General features: G+C 39.3%; 1 protein-coding gene across 17 annotated transcripts in view; it reads left to right on the forward strand.

Moving 5' to 3' along the window:
• Pcdh15 (protocadherin related 15) overlaps window positions 1–19232 on the forward strand; it is a 1427876-nt gene that overhangs the window by 1293337 nt on the left and 115307 nt on the right. For all 17 annotated transcript variants that reach the window (XM_036167862.1, XM_036167881.1, XM_036167872.1 and 14 more), the window contains one exon: window positions 235–375. In XM_036167862.1, coding sequence (XP_036023755.1) covers window positions 235–375 — 141 coding nt within the window. The remainder of the gene's footprint in view (window positions 1–234; window positions 376–19232) is intronic.

Below are 19232 nucleotides of genomic sequence, written 5' to 3' on the forward strand. Positions count from 1 at the left end.
ACCCAGCAGGCTCTCAAAATAACATGTATCCAAAACTACAATCTTAATGCATCATTCAGGCAACACACCCTGATAATCCCAACAGCAGGAATGTTTCCAAACACAGGAACCCTATCATTTTTAAGCTTAGCAACCCTTTCAGATGTTTCTAGTGCTGTTGAAACCATAATGCCTTTTAACGAGAATTTTTCCTTACCATGTGAAGAAACTAATGAGTTGTATCTTAAATTCCAGATAAGTTTGGAATCAACAATGTCACGGGTGTTATCTATGTGAACTCACCATTGGACTATGAGACAAGGACCAGCTATGTGCTTCGGGTGCAAGCAGATTCTCTGGAAGTGGTCCTCGCCAATCTCCGAGTTCCTTCAAAAAGTAAGTTACATTGCTGAAGAGAACGAAAACATTTTGAGGTATTTTTACTGGTTAAATAGTAAGTTACATATGCATGAAAAAAAAAGCTATCCCTTAAGGCTTTAGGAACCTCCTTGGCTGCTGGAGAGGAACAGCCATAATGGTGTGGCAACTCTAGGGATGAGGCAATAACATACTGTTTACAGATGATGTATAAAATACTGTTATGATAACTTCACTTTTGTAAATTGATCAGCAAACTTTTTCATCCCCCTTTGAAAGCCTGGCTGCATGGCTAACAATACTGCAAAGGATGCATGACCACCAGACACTGCATACATGAGAACAGAGGGACAGTAGCTTAAAAATAGTGACTAGTGGGCTGCCAAGATGACTCAGTGAGTGAAGGTGCTTGCCACCAAGCCTAGACATGAGTTTGATCCCAGAATCCTCATGGCAGAAGAAAAGAATTGACCCCCGAATGAATGTTGTCCTCTGGGTGCACATACATATGCAAGCATGCATATGCCCAAGGTACAGAGAGAGACAGACACAGAGATGGAGAGAGAGAGAAAAAACTAAATAAAACTAATATAAAACTAAACTAAATAAAAGAATTTTAATATTTAAGTTAGTGATTAACAAAAATTGTAATTTACATATAGCATCCCATTTAATTCCCATGTGTTTCTATGTGATGATCAAATGATTATCGACTTTTTAAAATTAGGTTCAGTAATGTTATGGAGTGACAGTCAGTACATAAAAAACATGATATAGCTGGAACAGTGATGCTAAACTATTTCTTTGACCTGTCAGAGCAACATCACTCCCGTGGAAAAGCAAGCAGATGTCAGTTCGTGGAAAAGGCTGATACTAATGCTAGGACAATGTTACCAATGTTACAATAAATCCATGCATGTAACATTATTTCACACTGGGACAGTTGAGCCTTTTATAATCAGTGTGTCCTGTTTAAGATCCAGATGGTTACAATAAAACCACTTTTCACCTAACTTCATACAATAGAGGCACCCGCAGAAAGAAAAGTGCAATAAAGCATCTAGAACAGTGGTTCTCAACCTGTGGGTCAAGACCCTCTTGCGGAGATGGCATATTGTATACCCTACATATCAGATGTCCATATTGTTATAGGCATATTGTCTATACTGTTATGACTCATAACAGTAGCAAAATGACAAAGTCACAATAAAAATAATTTTACAGTTGGGGATCACCACAACATGAGGGACTGTATTAAAGGGTCTCAGCATTAGGGAGATTGAGAACCACTGCCCTAAAACATACATCTTTTCCTTTGAGATCATGTTTCAACACCATATTACACCATGACATTCATCAACTTCTCTAGAAGGGGAAGAGGAAAAGAGATGGAGGGAATGTAAACCTCAGAGAGCCAGGTGCTGAAGAGGGGCCCAGGGTGGAAAAAAAAAAAAAAAAAAAGAGGGAGATGTGACATCCAAGCACATTGGCTCAGCAACTAGAGGAGACTGTTACTTACCATAAACTTTACTTAACAAACTGGTGTGGGTGGCTTTTCAGTTGTTTGTAAAGATACAACGAAGGCATTCAGATAATAATACTGTTCTCAGAGATAATAGTTCACTGGCATAGTTAAAATGTTTCAAAAGAGCAGAACACTTTCCCCAGGTTTTAAACATTTGTAATTTTTATGTGTATTGGTGTTTCCTTGCGTGTATGCATGTGGCAACATGTGCATGGTGGCCCAAGAATGTGCCCAATCCTCAGGACCTGGAGCTATTGGTGATTATGAGCCACCGTGTGGGAGCTGGAAACTGGAACTAGATTCTCTACAAGAGCAGCAAGTGTCTTAACCACTGAGCATCTCTCCATTTTCATTCAGGTTTTAAAGACCTTAAGCTGGGGGCATTCAGGTGCCTTAGCAGGAAAGAGCAATTGCTGTCAATTCCCAGGTCCCCAGGTTGAGGAAAGGATTCCTACAAGCTGTCCTATGACTCCCCATTATGTGTGACAAATCAGCACACACACACACACACACACACACACACACACACACACACACACACACATACTGAATTAAGTGAATGTAATTTAAAAAAAAAACTGTAAATCACAAGCATTTACACTTTTAGAGAAAGTTAGATGATTCCATAGACTGTAAACCTATCTGGCTAAACAAACAGATAAAATATTATAAAAGAATGGTATTGTATAACTTGTTGGCTGAAACAAACAACTACAATGTTCTGAATGGAAGGTATTATGTAACTTGTAAACACAGCAAGTGGGAAGAGTTAATTGAAAAGTGTAACTATCACTTTTCATTGAAATGAAGATCTTTAAAAGGAAAATTGTACTGCATGCTTAGGGTAGAGGACCTTGTATTTCCAAAGGACTGTCTATGATTTTCAAAATAGAAAGATGGTAAGTTCTCTATAGAAGCATAATAAAAGTACTTCCCTTCACTATAGTGTTAAAGTACATGGAAGACACCAGAAGTTTACCCAATGCCCAGGTATAAGCTTGAATTGTGCCCTGGCTGGTATGCAGTGATAAGACCAGCTAAGAAACTCATGAAATACCTCTCAGAAATGCATGAAGCCTAGAAGGCACATGTTCATTTGCTCACTGCCTGATTATTTGACTATTGCTATTAACATTTCATGACTAACCTTTGCCTTCTGTTCAAAATGAAGACACATGCATTTCCAACATCATTCCATTTATTAATAACTGTTAATGGCCTGTAATCAATCTGCAGTCCATTAGCTATGCAAATAAGTAGACCATTATGTAAATTGAGGTTAATTAATTAATTGTCTAAAGGTTTTACTATGCTACAAAATTAGCTACCCTATGGATTTTAACTCTATTGTGCATCATATTAATAAATGTAAGCATCTAATTCACTGAAGTTGTGCTTTATTGTGACTCCTTTATCAAGTGATTATTCATAAAATAGTTTTCAAAGTGAATCTTGTAATGGTTCTATAAATAGATTTAACATGTGAATAAAAATTAAAATAGGCAATTATAGAGTTCATTTTATAGATTCAACATTAGAGTTTAAGACTGTATGGGCTAGTGTTTTTCAATGCTAGGGCTAAGGTTGGACATATTTTAATATCTAACTCTTACTAGACCATCACAGTGAAATATTAACATGTGTAACATTCTCTGCTACAATTCCAGCTACCTCCCATGATGTCACTTTAAAACTCATCAGAAACATACCAACCCATCTTTAAGTATTTTCATATTATCTTTTTATTTTATTTTATTAACTTTTTTTTTTTACTTATTTTACATACTGATCAGTTTTCCATCCCTCCTTTCCTCCCCTTTCCCCCAACAACTCCCATCTACCTCCCTCCCTATCCACTCCTCTTCAATCTCCATTCAGAAAGAGACAGGCCTGCCATGGGCTTGAACAAAGCATGGCACATCGAGTTGAGGTAGGACCCAGCACTTCCCCCTGTATCAAGGCTGGGTGAGGTAATCAGCATGAGGAACAGGTTCCTAAGTGCCAGGAACAGGTCCTGATCTCACCAATAGGAGCCCCACAAACAGACCAAGCTACACAACTGTCACACACATGCAGAGGGCCTAGGTCAGTCCCATGCAGGCTCCCTGACTGTCGGTCCAGAGTCCACATGCTCCAAAAGCTCAGGTCAACTGTCTCTGTGGGTTCCTCTGTCATGACCTTGACCCCCCTGGCTTGTACACTCCCTCCTCCCTTTCTTCAAGTGGACTCCCAAAGCTTGGCCCAGTGCTTGGCTGTGGATCTCTGCATCTGCTTCCATCAGTTACTGCATAAAGGCTCTGTGAAGACAGTAAGGATAGTCACCAATCTGATTACAGTAGATGGCCAGTTCAGGCACCCTCTTCATTATTGCTAGGTGTCTTAGCTGGGATCTCCTTGTGGATTCCTGGGAGTTTCCCTGGCATCAGAACACTAGAGATCCCCAGTTCAATTCCCAGCAACCACAGGGTGGCTCACAACTATCTCTAGTGAGATCTGGTGCCCTCTTCTGGCCTGCAGGCATATATTCAGGCAGAACACTGTATTAATCCATATTATCACTTAAAGATAATGCCAACACAAAACAGCTCTAACCTCAAAGGGAATAAGTGATATTTTATTCTTGAAACAAAAATGATGACCATGGCCTAATGGTTGCTCATTAACTGCCTACCACATATTGATCATCATAACAGTGTTTCAGAACACAAGGATTTAGCAATCCAAATTGCTGCCTTCAAGTTCCCTTTGGCTGAATTAAGAGATAAAAAGCCACATATAACTATTGACAATGCAAGACCTATACCATAAGAGTGATTGCCAGTGCATGTACAAAGTTTACATAATTCAGAAGCATTCACTCTAGCATAAATGATCAAATAGCTCAACTGTTGCCCTGTATCTTTGAGAATGAACTAAAGGAAGTTATGAGGACAATTCCAAACACAGTAAGGAGATACTAAAAGTAGGCAAAGTAATTATTTTGTAAGAAGTTGTGGTAAAAGAACCATGGTACTAAAAATCTAAAGGGATTTGTAATAAATTTCATATAAATAATCAATAATAATAGGTTTTATAGTGTATTAAAGCAGGATTGACTGATATGAAAGCCCATACTCACAGGAAGAAAGGAAGAATGTCAAGTGAATGGAATTATGAGAGGTTTTTATTAGGAAAGAAAATAGGATTATGAAGTTAGATATGAATCCTTTTCTAAAGCACACTCATCTTCATAAAAGGCAGGATGTGGGCTTACATATACCTTCCCACATCAAGTTCAGTGCTAGCAACTACAACGGAAATACTGTTGTCTCTATTTGCTGGGTGATGAACTCACATTTGAGACATAGTAGATAAATCCAGAGGTAAACAGATGGAGCAACTGCTGTTACCAGAGTGGTACTTCCAGCTACATCCTGATCTGTGTAGACTTCCAGAATTATGCAACAGAAAATCTGTGAATGCGGTGTGATTTCAGCCTTGGGCTTAGCAGTGTAGAACACAGATCTTGCTCCAAAGGCAGAGTGAGTTCATTATGAGCCAAGATTGAGTGCCCACAGCCTGGGAACACAGATCCAGCTTGACCTTCATGTCACTGAGTGAGATGTCTCAGTGAGGAAAGGCACCTGTCAATTAGTGTCTGATCCCTGAATAATACATCATAAAAAGATGTTAGCTACTGGGCTCCACAGGTGTGCCGGGGATCATACACACAAAATAAATATATAATAACTAAATTTTAAAGATATCAAGTTCAATAGCACAACTATTAATGAACCAAAGAGAATGGAGAGGAAGATTGATAAAAATAGATAAATAAACTTGGTTTAAACAGAGCACTTTTGACTCTCCACACCTTACAGGAGACTTTCCATAACATCCCTAAACTGGGGAGGGAGGGAAAGTATGCCTTTAAATGAAACTTGAAGTATTAATTAATATATCAAAGTAAATATTTTAATTCATTTTAAAATATACTTCCTACTAAATAATTATATTCTATTTTTTACTAACATCTATTAATTACATAATAAGAGATTCAATAAAAACCATGTCCCTATGTGAAGGTCAATTTATTTTAGCTTCTACATATGAGAAAGTGTATGGTATTCATGCTGTGGGATGTCATTCTGTACATGGACGCTATGAATATATTTTGTTCCCATTGGTTAATAAATAAGCTGCTTTGGCCTATGGCAAGGCAGCTTAAAAGCAGGTGGAAAATTCAAGTAGAGAGACAGAAAAGAGAAAGGCTGAATGGGGGAGATGCTAGACTGCCATCCTAGGAGCAACGTAATGGGACATAGGTAAAACCATAGAACACATAGTTATAGGTTGATTTAAACTATAAGGGCTAGCTAACAAGAGGCCTGCCATAGGCCATCCAGTTTGTAATTAACATAAGCCTCTGAGTGATTATTTTATACGTGGCTGCAAGTCTGCAGGGCCAGGAAGAACTGCGGGGCCAGATGGGATGGGAAAAACCTTCTGGCTACATACTCGTCTTTCTGTGAGTGGATTATTTCATTTATTTCCCCTGCATCCATGTACTTTCCTGCAAATAACAAAATTCCATTCTTGTTTGGGGGTGAATAATGTTCCATTCCATGAGTACATGACAGTATTTCCCTATTCTTCCATTGCTAAGCATCTAGACTGACTTCAGAGCTTAGCTATTGAGATCACGGTTGCACCTGTGTCTTCTCTCTGGCTGCTGTGGCTTTTTACCTAGAAGTAAAAGGAAGGACTGGATTTTATGATTTGTCGAGTTTTAATTTGACAAGCAAATTCCATACTGTTCTTCAAAATGATTACACAACTTTACACTACTATCAGTGTATGAGAATGTTTTCTTCTTTTTAAAATGTGTTTTTGTAACGAGACTGTTTGTTTTCCATATCCCTGTGGGCATTTATTATGTTTGGCTTTTTGATAATTATGATGCTATCTAGTCTCAGGTGGCATCTGTTGTTTTGATTTCATTTCCCTGATAGGTAAAATATCAGTAATTAGCCATATATTTTACTGGTCATTTATAATTTTTCCTTTGAGAAATATCTATTTATGTCATTTGATCATTTTTGGATTGTTCTTATTGTTAAGATTTTTAAATATAATATATTCATAACATATAAGTGGGGAAATACATACTCCTAATCTGTACTATACTCTTCACCCCATTGCTGTTTCCTGTGCTCTGCAGGGTCTCTTTAGCTTGAAGGAGCTACCTCTGAAGTTCTGATTTGTTTCTTGTGCAATTGAGAATCATGTTTAAATCGATGCAAAGTGTTTCCCCATAATTTTCTTCTAAGTGTTTTATAGCTTCAGGTCTTTGAAATGTGGTATTTTTAAGCTTTTATCAAGCAGAAAAAATATTTTAAATCAAAAATTAGAAAGGATAGTGAAACTATACACATGCTTTGTGTAGGGAGTTATGAGATAGAATAATTAGAATGCACTATATATATGTACAAAATTATTAACGGACATATTTAATAGATCATAAAAATGTAAATGAAAGAATGCTCTTTAAAAAAAAAACTGTGACATGTGTCTTTGTTCTGAGACTGCCTTTAGCATGACTGTAACTATAGTGAGAGTCGTTATAATGAACCAAGCCCCATTCATGTACAAGTTTTCATTAAAATTACTAATATTTAGCGGCATATAGAATAGTGTTAGAGTATCTCTAGCAGGGATGAGGCCCTACCTAGCATTAGTTCTTACCCCAATAAAAAAAAAAAAAATTGATACGCAACAACAGCCTTAAAAATGGAGTGTGTAAGTATGTCTACCAGGTATTTGTTCAATGCATGAGTGAATCTGGGAAGTTAACGCCGAATCCCGAAAGGCTGGAGTGTCAGGCTCACAGCATCAAATACAGACCCTGGTACTCATCCACCCCAGAACCAGTTGCTTGTGTACCAGTTTCCCTCTGATCTCCCCACACTGGCTCTGTAGCCCTGGCTACTCTGCAGAAAGCCACACCAGTGCTGTCATCAGGGGAATATGCCAGGTTTTGGTGTCACTTAGTGCCGACTACAGGGACCACCCATTTGAGGGATTTCCTTCCTTGGAGTAAAGTCAGACTGGTTCCTCTGGTGTTTTCTACTCTGTTCTCTACACCTCCCCCTTCACCTTCGATCTCATTCAGACAGTGTCCACACTTCCTTGCTCAGCCCCCATGTCCATCACTGTTTTTGATCAAATAATTTTGAACGTGAGAGCATTGGTATTTCTAATAGGCTGTCTGTCTTGAACATCAACACCTCTTTAGGTTCTGTGCACATGCTATACACCCCCATACCAACCCAACTGCTCCTGAGTTCACAGAATCAAAGATGATGTGTCTCAAAGCAGCTCCACAGATTTGGTAACCACAAGACCTTGCGCAGAAAAGTATGGCAGTATTTCTGCCACAATGATATCCACATGTTTCATTTTTATGTAGTGTAAAAGCAGTAACATGAAACTTTATAGCTGAGGTGGATTTATGTGATTCCATAACTAAAGTGGCAATTTTTGTTTTATCGTAAAATTATAATTATCTTTAAATGTCGAAGAGAAAACCAAATCTTTTTGCAAACATGTCATCATATTTTGATTCCATTAACTAGGCCTTCAATCAGGAATAAATGACAGAGCAATTAAGATAAGCTTAAACTGGTGATAAAATGACTCAAATGCTATTGATTTCATTTTATGGTTTTGCTTTAGGGTACAAGCTTGTAATACATTTCATTTTCTTGGCTTTTTCCAGTTTCAGACAGAAGGTCTGTGACAGATAATGCTAATGACTATTTGTTATTGACTGACTTACAAAAACATTCTTCACATAGTCAAGTAACAAAACTGAAGCATTGTCACATAGTTTAGCCTTCACCTATAAAAATGCTAGGTATGATCAGTGCTTATGTTCATATGGCTGCCATTCTAGAAATCCTATGAATAATTCATTAATGTCAAATATGGAGACAAATTTAAAATAATGCCATGTCATGTGTAGTGTTTTTATCAAACATTTTAGGCATCTTCTTAACCAGGAGTGGTGGTTCAAAACCTAAGCCCCAGCATTAAACAAACAGGAACAGGACGATAAGAAGCTTAAGGATAATGAGCTAACCTGGACTACACAGGGAGTTGAAGGACAGCCCAAAGTGCTTGGAAAGATCATGTTTCAAAAACATAATGATAATTTTCCTCAATGGTAGATGTTTGCCCAGCATTCACAATTCCCATGGGTCTGATTCCTGGTACCAATGAATAAATAATAAAAAAGTATCTAAGTGATTAGGGGTGCATAAAATGGTCTCCTTGCTTGTCTTTGAGAAACTGAGCCCCAGTGTACAGACCAAAGATGCAATTTTCTTTCTTCTCAAATTTCCTCTTATTATTGTAGTTAACAATTGTGTCTGTTGTTACTCTTATCCCTCCCCTGAACTTCATTACCTGCCTCAGCATCTGAGCTTTGTCTAAGCAATTTTAGACCAAGTCTAAATTGAGAATCAAGTCAAGACCATTTATTGAATTAAAGGGTTTTTCAAACTTATATCCAATTTCAGGAAATAGAAAGCACAAATGCTCTATTAATAATAAGAGTCCTAAACGATACAATGGGTCCCTACACCTCTGCAATCAGAAAGACACTTGCTCCATGGAGAGCAACTAACCCAATTTAGTGCACACGGAACTATGTGTAGAACTGAAATCCATTAAATAATGCATAGAACTAAAACATCATTTCTGAAAATGGAAAATTGAAGCAACTGTCTAGGTAATATAAAATATGGGATAAATCATCATTATTTTCTTCTAAATGACATGAAGTCCTTACTATTTATGAGTGGGAGTCAGCTGTCATTAGTCTACAGATATTTAATTATGATCGAGGTTTGGATGTAGCTCAATGATAGAGTGCCTGCCTGGCATACACAAGGACCATCTTCAGGCCCTACTATCAGAAAAAGAAAACTTGGGTCTGAACTATAAAACCAGGGTCAGGGAGAGAAAAGCCAAATAAGCCCTTGGCTCCATGGGCTTTCGGGTGTTCAGTAGTGCCTGGAACTGAATAGAAACCCTTGACATGCCTGTCCTTCCTTTGTTGCCTGACCCTCTGGGTCAATTTCATTCCAGCCCTGTGTGCAGATGTGCTGACTGTCCCTTGGGGCAGAACTAGTGCCCTCCCGTCTCTCAGCAGCTATAACAACTTAAGCATCTGAAGTCATTCAGACAAGATGATACTTACACATTAACCAATGCCAGCAAATCGATAAAAGCTGCCTCCTCTTTACCCAGAGAGCAGCCTGGCTTCTTTGTCAGGCTGGCTCTACTACACTCAGTGACTCAGTCTTATTTCTATTGCTCCAGGGACAAAAGACCTCAAATGTCCAATAGCATAGCTGACATTTTATTCTTTCCTAAAGATGTAGTATACCTGTTAAATTTATTTGAATTCATTTTACTTCTTACAGAAGGTGAGTAGTGGACATTTTTTCTACTTAGTGAAGCACTTTATTTTGATCAGATTTTAAAAGCAGCTGAACCTACTGGATCTTGATTGTTGGTGGGATGGGGGAATTCCATTAACTAGACAAAGATAAATTTCAGCATTATTGTTGCCTGAGTTTTAGAGCAACTGCCCTACGCCCGGCTTTGCTCAATAGCAAGTTGAGGTGAGTGATTGTGAAAAGCAGAGAGGCGTTTTCTTCAGTGAGGCTGTCAACAGTGCCGGTCAAGGTGTGCCTCCTCAGCCATCCTCTCTGTTGTTTGAGAGGAGGAATCTGCTTCCAGTAAGAGGACCTCACTCGCTTCCCAGCTCAGCCTCACCAACAGACATGACTGCCTTCACTGTGGAGATGATCCTCCCAGAGAGGCTCATCTGTGCCTGAAAGTCAGGGTAAGTGCAGCCAAGGACAATGATACCTATCTCTGTGCCTTTGGCCTTGGAGACTGTGAGATAGGTCAGGCATATTTGAGTCTTGAACATGTCTCTGCAGGGTCAAGAGGGGTCTGACCCAGTGTACAGGCATAAATAAAGGGAGAGACACAAGACATCAAACCCACTATCAGTCACCTTATAGAACAAGTGAGGACCCTTAGCCTGGCTGTGTTCATGTCAATAGATATATATGCTCAAGACTTCATGTACTCCCCAGTCATTATGATTATATAGTGGAAAGAAGTGCCGTAGAAATGCCATGTGTAGGAAGTATGAACGGGAATGACCCTTTCAGGTGAATCTTTGTCTTAACTGGCGTTACTCCCCATTCTGCTGAGTGTCTAGGTGGCTGCTGTTCTCAATGATATCTGTTTACACTTGAGGAATAAATATAACTGAAAGTGGTCCTTGACACACCTGAAATCCTGTCTGGTGGGCTATAAAGGCTGGAACATCAGGAGTTCAATGCTTCTTCAGCTACAGAGTAGACCAATGCTAGCCTACACATGAGCCTGTCTCATGGACAACCAAAGTCAAAAACAAACTAAAATCAACTTCAAAAAATAATAGCGTCTTAATTCCTTTGCTTACCCTCCTCTCCTTTTAAAATGGCCTTTCTCTTCTTTGATCCGCATCAACCCCTGATTGCTCTTCCAGCCTTAGTTTAAAAGTGTCCCAGTTTTGAAACTTTTAATGATAAGTGGTCCCTGTCATGTGGGAACAGATACATCTGGCCTTGATTTCTTCGTAAGGACAAGGATGTGACTTTATTCAATTTTGCACTGCCCCAGTTTCCATCACCAGGACACGGGTGATATGTGGAGAGTCTCAGAGAAGATGAATTCTGAATTTGATCCTGCAGGTTGATAGACCAGGGACAGCAGTGTGGAGTGGAGGATAATATTTCAGGGGCCATTGTGAACACGTTTGCCTTCTCATTGCAGAATTTGTGTAGTAAATGCAATGTGATTTTATGTTCCATTGTTTTCTGTGAACAAAACACTTTCATGTCATCAGTTGCTCTAATTCAGTCTCATTTTTTTTTTTTTTTTGGTCCTGGAGACTTCACCCCAGTTCTCACTCACAGTAGCTGTATATCTTGCAGAAGCCACACTCTAGCCCTTAACCTTACCATTGACATTAGTATATGTGAAAGACCATGCAATAATTATTCATATATCATTGTCAATTACTTTAGAAAAAACTTGGATAATTTCCACATGAAAGAAGTTCTGCTTAGTGAATTATGGCTTGTCTAGAATTTAGAGACATTTTAAAAATTAAACATGAAATCACAGAGTGCTAGATACAAAAGGGATCGAGTACATTCCAAGATAAAATTAACATATGCATCGCAAGTTATAGGAATGATGTTATTTTGACCTTGAGATGAGATCTCTATTATCTTAGATTATACCTTGGGGACTGGAAAAGGATTTCTAAACCTCTCTTTATCGGTATTATTCTTTGAATGATATTAGTGTAGACCTTTTCAATTCTATTAGATGTCTAGGTAACTGCTTTTCTCAGTTTCCATATTGACCATGTTCATCTAATATTAAGGAATGATAGCTAGGTGTAGAGGTGCACACCTGCATCCCCAGTACTTGAAAGGCAGAAGCTGGAGGGTGAGGATTTCAAGGTCATCCTAGGCTACATAGCAAGTCAGAGGCCTATCTGGGCTTTGGGAGACCCTGCCACAAAAAAAAAAATTTCTTTTTCATTTTTTAAAAAATACTTCTAAACTAAAAACTACTTAAAAACTAAGGATAGCTGCCTTAATTTGTTTGTCTGCCCTATTCTCTCTTTTTAAAATGTCTGCCCTTCATACTTAATGCAAGTTGTGTAGAATGGAGATAATCTAGTCCATTATGTAGGGAATGTGACTCAGCTGGGAAGTACTTGCATAGCACAGGCAAGAATCTCGGTCCAATCTTTAGGATGGACCACCCCCGGATGGGAAATTGGACAGATGTGAGATGTAAATATCTGGACTGTATTTCCTACTTTATTATGTAGGAAATGCATACATATTATATATTATTCACAACAGTAATACCTTAAATTGTGTTAATGGAATACTTCAAATGACATGCAATAATTTAAATCAGAGCATTACTTTGGCAGTCTTTATATGTACATACACACACATACACCCCTCCCAAATAGAGTAAATATTTTAAAATTATTGTGTCCCTTAAAACAACTACAGTTCTTTTATTATGACGGTATAAGCCTAATACGATTTTGATTCTGCCGCATGGCCCCAGGAACATTATTTCCATGCCACTGGAATCAGAGTGAAGGGCTGAATTAATAAGCTACATCGATTGCTCGCTAGACGACACAGCATGTTTCTCTGGGTGGGAAGAGGACAGGTGGCCAGAAGGCAGATTCCTGTCCTTAGATGTTTGTATTCAAGTGAGACATCATCATGAATGAATGATGATTACAGCAGTAAGTGGTGGGATCGGGCAGCGTGCAGCCATTTGATATATGAAGTACTGGGGAGACACAGGGGTTCAGATTAAAGAGACAAGAATGCTGCCTAGGCTAGATTCTCCATTGAGATTACAAATGGGCACTTAAAATAACTGGTTTTGTTTTCATCCATCCATTCTGATTAAGGCTGAGGGAAGAAGAAATGAGAAAGGATGTGGGGAGGCAATTAGAAAGAAAGGATTAGGGCAAGAGTATTTGTTATATAAATTTAGTTAGTTATCTATTTATTTATTTTACATCCCAGCTGCAGTTTCCCCTCCCTCCTCTCCTCCTAGTACCCCCACTCTTGCCCATACCCCATTCTCACCCCCCAATTCACTCCTCTCCATTTCTGTTTAAGAGCAGGTCTCCCATGAGTATCAACAAAACATGGCATATCAAGTTGCAGTAAGACTAAGCACCTCCCCTTGTATTAAGTCTGAGCAAGGCGACCCCGTATGGGGAGTAGAGTCACAAAAGCCTGTAAAAGAGTTGGAGACATCTTCTGCTCCCCCTGTTAGGAGTCCCACAAGAGGACCAAGCTACACAACTGTCACATATATGCAGAGTACCTAAGAAAGGCTGGAGAGATGGCTCAGTGGTTAAGATCACTGAGTGCTCTTCTTGGGGAGAGTATTTTTAAGGTGACGCTCTGGAGAAAAGTGAGTGCATGAAGGCTCACCTAGGGCAAGTGGAGATGAGAAATGAGGAACCAATAAATACCTGATAACAATCACTTAAGATGCTTCTTAAGTACTTTTCATGTTTTCCACCTTCTGACTTTAGATTTCTAAAGACAGACAGGGGAATATGAATATCTAGTGTGGCCCCATTTGCCTTTGCTTGTTTGTTATTTGTTGACAACTTTTGAAACAGTCATCTAGAGAAGTGCTAAATCAGGGTTCCTTTTTGTTTACTGCATTGTTTTTGTTTTTGTTTTTGTTTTGTCGGTAGCACAAGAATTACTTTGAGTCACTTCTATCTGACAGGGAGACAGAATGAAAGCTAAAAGAACGAACGGATCAAGCCAGAACTAGTGTTGAGCAAGACATAGAGACTGCAATAGATGCAAAAGAAAAGCTGATAGAAATTTGTGATTACTATTAATAAAGAACAAAAAATAAATCAAGTGGTTTTATAAGCCTGGGTAACATGAATCAGATCTAGAAAGTATTTGGAAAGAAGCAACTGGGCCTCTAAGGGATGTTGAACCTGGATGTAGAGATTGTGGGAAACCATTTAGAATGATGAGTTAAGTCAGCAATTGCTGGTCAGTCATTGATATATAGGGAGTAAACTATATATCAGTGGAAAAGCCATCTTAGCCATCTTGATTTCCCATAATTCAGAGGGAGAAGACAGAGCTCAGTTGGCAAACATATGACTCGCCATAGGAAAAGCTCAAAGCAAGATGCTGAGGAGAAGTTAATCTACACATGGTAAAGAATATGGAAATTAAGCAAGGATCAGTTCACTAACCAAGTGATCATGGGGACTTCTGGAACAAAACAATGACCTGCGATGTCAGGGGACCCAGTGAGGCAGGACTGCCTTGGGGAGAAATGCTGCCTAGTCCACTCATCTGGACCCGCTCTTGAATTGTCATGGATGGCTGTCTGCTCAGGAGGGAGCTCTGAGCTTCCAGAGCCCAGGAGACTTCGTCTCCCATAGAGACTGGCAAGAAAGCAACAGAAGCTTGGAAGGTAGTTACCTATTATCAGTGAAAGAAAAGACTTTAATCCTAAACTCTGGCCATAAGAGAGGGTTCAAGAATGACAGAGAATATGAGGAACATTGAATGCCATAGATGCCCAAAATGATGCACCACAAGAGGCAATGTGTTGTTGAAACTTCGCTGAGACTCACAACAACATAGTTAGTGCCAAATAACTATTGAAAGGCTTGGAAGGGAGCTGGTTGGTTGTCTCAGCAAGTTAAGGCACTTGTTGACAGGTCCCAGGAAGAAGAGAACCAGTTCTTACAAGTTGTCCTCTGACCTCCACTTGTGCACTGAGATTGCCATGACCCCGTCCACATACACATACATATATACAAATTAAAATTTATTAGGGGAAAAACTTAAACTTTAATTCATTTTTAAGCATTCCCTGATTTGCATGAATGCTTATATTTTATGAATTGTATATATTTCCATTCAATTTAATTTATATATCATTTCAGTTCAGAAACAGAACTTTATGACTCTAAAACAGTAAACATAAATGTATTTAGCTTGCCACTCTTTTTTAAAAATAATTCTTTTTTAAATTGAAAGTAGATTGTTTTCATATAATATATTATGATTATGGTTTCCCTTCCCTCTATGCCTCCAGTCCTTCCCTACCTCCCTTCCAATCAAGATCCAACCCCTTTCTGTCTCTCATCAGAAAACAGGCATCTAAGTGATAATAATAAAATAGAATAGGAGAGAATAAGATAAAACAAAAACAAACAAATTGGAATAGACGAAGCAAACCAACAGAAGGAAAAGAGCCCAAGAAAAGGCACAGGAAACAGATGTAAACACAGAGACCCACTCGTTCACACATAAAAACATGAAACCATAATATGCACAAAAGAACCTGTGTGGTTAAAAGATGAAAATTAAAATTAAAAAATAAAAGATGATAAAATTAAAAAAGCAATAGGCTGAGATAGTGTTATGAGACCAGGAACCTCCAAAGATGCCCTTGAATTTGTTTTCTTTGGGCCATCTACTGCTGAGTGTGCAGCCTACCCTTAAGAGTGGTTTGTTTTGTGGTGTCCCTGACCCCTATGGTTCCTCTGATCTGTCATCCCCTCCTCCTCAGGACTCCCTAAGCTCTACCTAATGTTTGACTGCAGAACTCTGCATCTGCTCCCATTAGTTGCTGGATAAAGTCTGGGTCTCTACTAGGCTCTGATCCCAGAACACTCTGCAGGCAGGTCAAACTGTAGGTCGGCTGTTTTGTGGCTGGGTTGGTGTCCCAATCCCTCCACTTGAGGCCTTACCTGGTAACAGAAGATGGCTGCTTCAGGCTCTATGTCTCCCATTACGAGGAGTCTTTGCTAGGCTTACTCTCATGAATTGCATTGAGTTTCCTTGGCACCAGGTTTCCACCTCACCCCTGAAATGCCCCCCAATTCCAGTTGTCTCTCACAGTATTTTCTCCCCCGCCCAATCCCTCCTGTTCTTATCCCCACCTGCCCTAATCAACTCATGAAATCGCTTCTATTTTCCCTTCCCAGAAAGATCCATGCACCACCACCCCTTGAGTCCTCCTTGTCACCTAGACTCTCTGGGTCTGTGAATTATAGCATAGTTCTCCTTTATTCTATGGCTAATATCCACTTATGAGTGAGTACATACCATGTTTGTCTTTTCATGGTCTGGGTTACCTCACTCAAGATGATTTTTTTCAAGTTCCATCTATTTGCCTGCAAATTTCATGATGTCAATGTTTTCGACAGCTGAGTAGTACTCCATTGTACTATATTTTCCTTATCCATTCTTTGGTTGAGGAACATTTAAGTTGTTTCCTGTTTCTGGCTATTATGAGTAAAGCTGTTATGAACATAGTTGCACAAATGCAAGACCCATAGAACCAACTGACTGGGACTCACAGGGCTCACAGAGATCAGGGAGGCTGTAGGGGTATGACCTAGATTCTCTGCATATATGTTATAGCCGAGTACCTTGGTGTTCTTGTGGGATTCCTAACAGTGGAAGTAGGGGATAGCTCTCACTATTTTGCCTGAATCCTTTTCCTCCTATTGGGTTGCCTGGTCCACCTGTGATGGGATGGTATATGCCTGGTTGCCTGGTCCAGCCATGTGATAATACATGCCTGGCCTTGTTATAACATATTATGCCCTGTTTGGCCTGCTCTTTTCTGAGGAGAGACAGAGTAGGGGTGGATCTGGGGAGAGGAGATGAAGTGGGGAAGTGGAGGGAAGGAAGGAGGAGAAACTGTGGTCAGGATGTAATATATGAGAGAATAAAAATTATTTTTTTAAAAAAAAAAGAATAATTCATTTCCTCAGTGAAACTCCTATGGAGAAAAGTAAGTTGTCATTTGCAAATTGTTATCAATTGGAGATAGCTTCTGAGTTCTGGATGGGAGCTTATGTCCACTTCTACTTTCAGATCTAGACTCTCATCTGGTGCAGACTCTAAGCAGACCCTGTGCATGCTGCCTCAGTCTGTATAGTTCATATGTGTGTCCGTCCTGTTGTGTTTAGAAGGCCTTGTTTCCTTGGTTTCCTCCATCCCCTCTGGTTGTTACACTCTTTCTGCCTACTCTTCCCAGGGTTTCCTCAGCCATGAGGGGAGGTGCTTGATGGAAACATCCCATTTAAAGCTGAATGTTCCAGGGTCTCTCACTCTCCGCACATTGTCCAGTTGTGGCTTTCTGTATTGGTTCCTGTGGGAGCAGGGTTCTCTGAGGATGGCTATGCAAGGCACTGATCTGTGAATATAGCAGATTGTTAGGAATCATTTTATTGTTATGTCACTTTAGTAGAACAGTAGTATTTGGTTTTCCCCTAGGTCCCTGGGCTACCTAGTCTCAGGTTCTTGGTCATTCAAGCAACATTGGGTTCTATCTTAGGAAGTGGGCCTTAAATCAAATCAGATATGGTTGGTTACTCCCACAAGCTTTGGACCACCATTATACTAGTATATTTTGCAGGCAGGACTCCACTGTAGATCAGAGGGTTCATAGCTGATCGATGTTCACGTTTCTCCTTTGATAGTGTGCAAAGTGCCTTCTGTACCAAGAACACTAGCCCAATAGCATGAAGGCTCTAGGTTGGCACCATCTTGTCTTCTTTGTATTTAATGAGTTGTGTAAATGTTGTCTTCAGCAATATGACCTTGCTGTCAGTTTGAGGAAATCAACCTACAGTCTGGACAATAGCTTGGGTTGTTTGGGGGTTCCCATGAGACCCTTTTGACCAGCAATTCAATTAGGTATAACCCACTCCTGGTACTAGAAGCTTCATTTGATGACAAAAGATATCTAGCTGGGACTCTGTCCCCCCCCATTATTTTATGATTTCATTTAAATTGTCTTCATATATGTATATAATTTAGGAATCTTCTACTAAATTAGGTTTCCATACTACCATTCAAGTGGCCATTAATTTTAGCTGTCTCTCCCCATACTCCTCCCTCATACCCATCTTGCCTCCCAATCCCTGCTTGATCATCACATTCTAGTCCTCTCCCTGCCCCAGTTACTCCATAATTATCTATTCTATATGCCTTACCTAGGGAAATATATCCTCTCCCTAATCTTGCCCCCCACCCAATCTCTTACTCTATATCTAATCTCTGTGGTTCTATTAATTATAACTTATTTGTCATTGACTTAATGGCTAATATCCACATATAAGTGAATGCATGCCATATTTGTATTTCTGGGTCTAGAATATCTCACTTGGGATGATTTTATTAAATGATTATCCACTTCACTGTAAATTTCATGATTTCACTTATTTAATGGATGAATGATATTCCATTGCTCTACAATTTCTTTATCCATTCATCCATTGAGGTCCATCTAGGCTGATTCCAATTTCTGAATATTATTAATAGAGCAAGCAACACTGAACATGGTTGAGTAAGAGTCTCTGTGGTAATAGGAAGTGTCCTTTGGGTATATGCTCAAGTGTGGTATACCTGAATCTTGAGGCAGATCAATCCTCATCTTCTTGAGGAACTTCCATACTGATTGCCAGAGTGGCTGTAGAAGTTTGCACTCCCACCAGCAATTGATGAGTATTCCCTTTACTCCATATCCTCACCAGCATGAGGCATCATTTGTTTATTGATCTTAGCCATGCTGGTGGGTGTAGGATGAAATCTCTCAAAGTAATTTTGATTTGCATTTCACTGACAATTAAGAATACTGAACATTTCTTTAAGTTTTTCTCAATTATTTGTGTTTCCTC

This window comes from Onychomys torridus, chromosome 18 (assembly GCF_903995425.1).
Source record: "Onychomys torridus chromosome 18, mOncTor1.1, whole genome shotgun sequence".
In the NCBI taxonomy this organism is placed as follows: domain Eukaryota; kingdom Metazoa; phylum Chordata; class Mammalia; order Rodentia; family Cricetidae; genus Onychomys; species Onychomys torridus.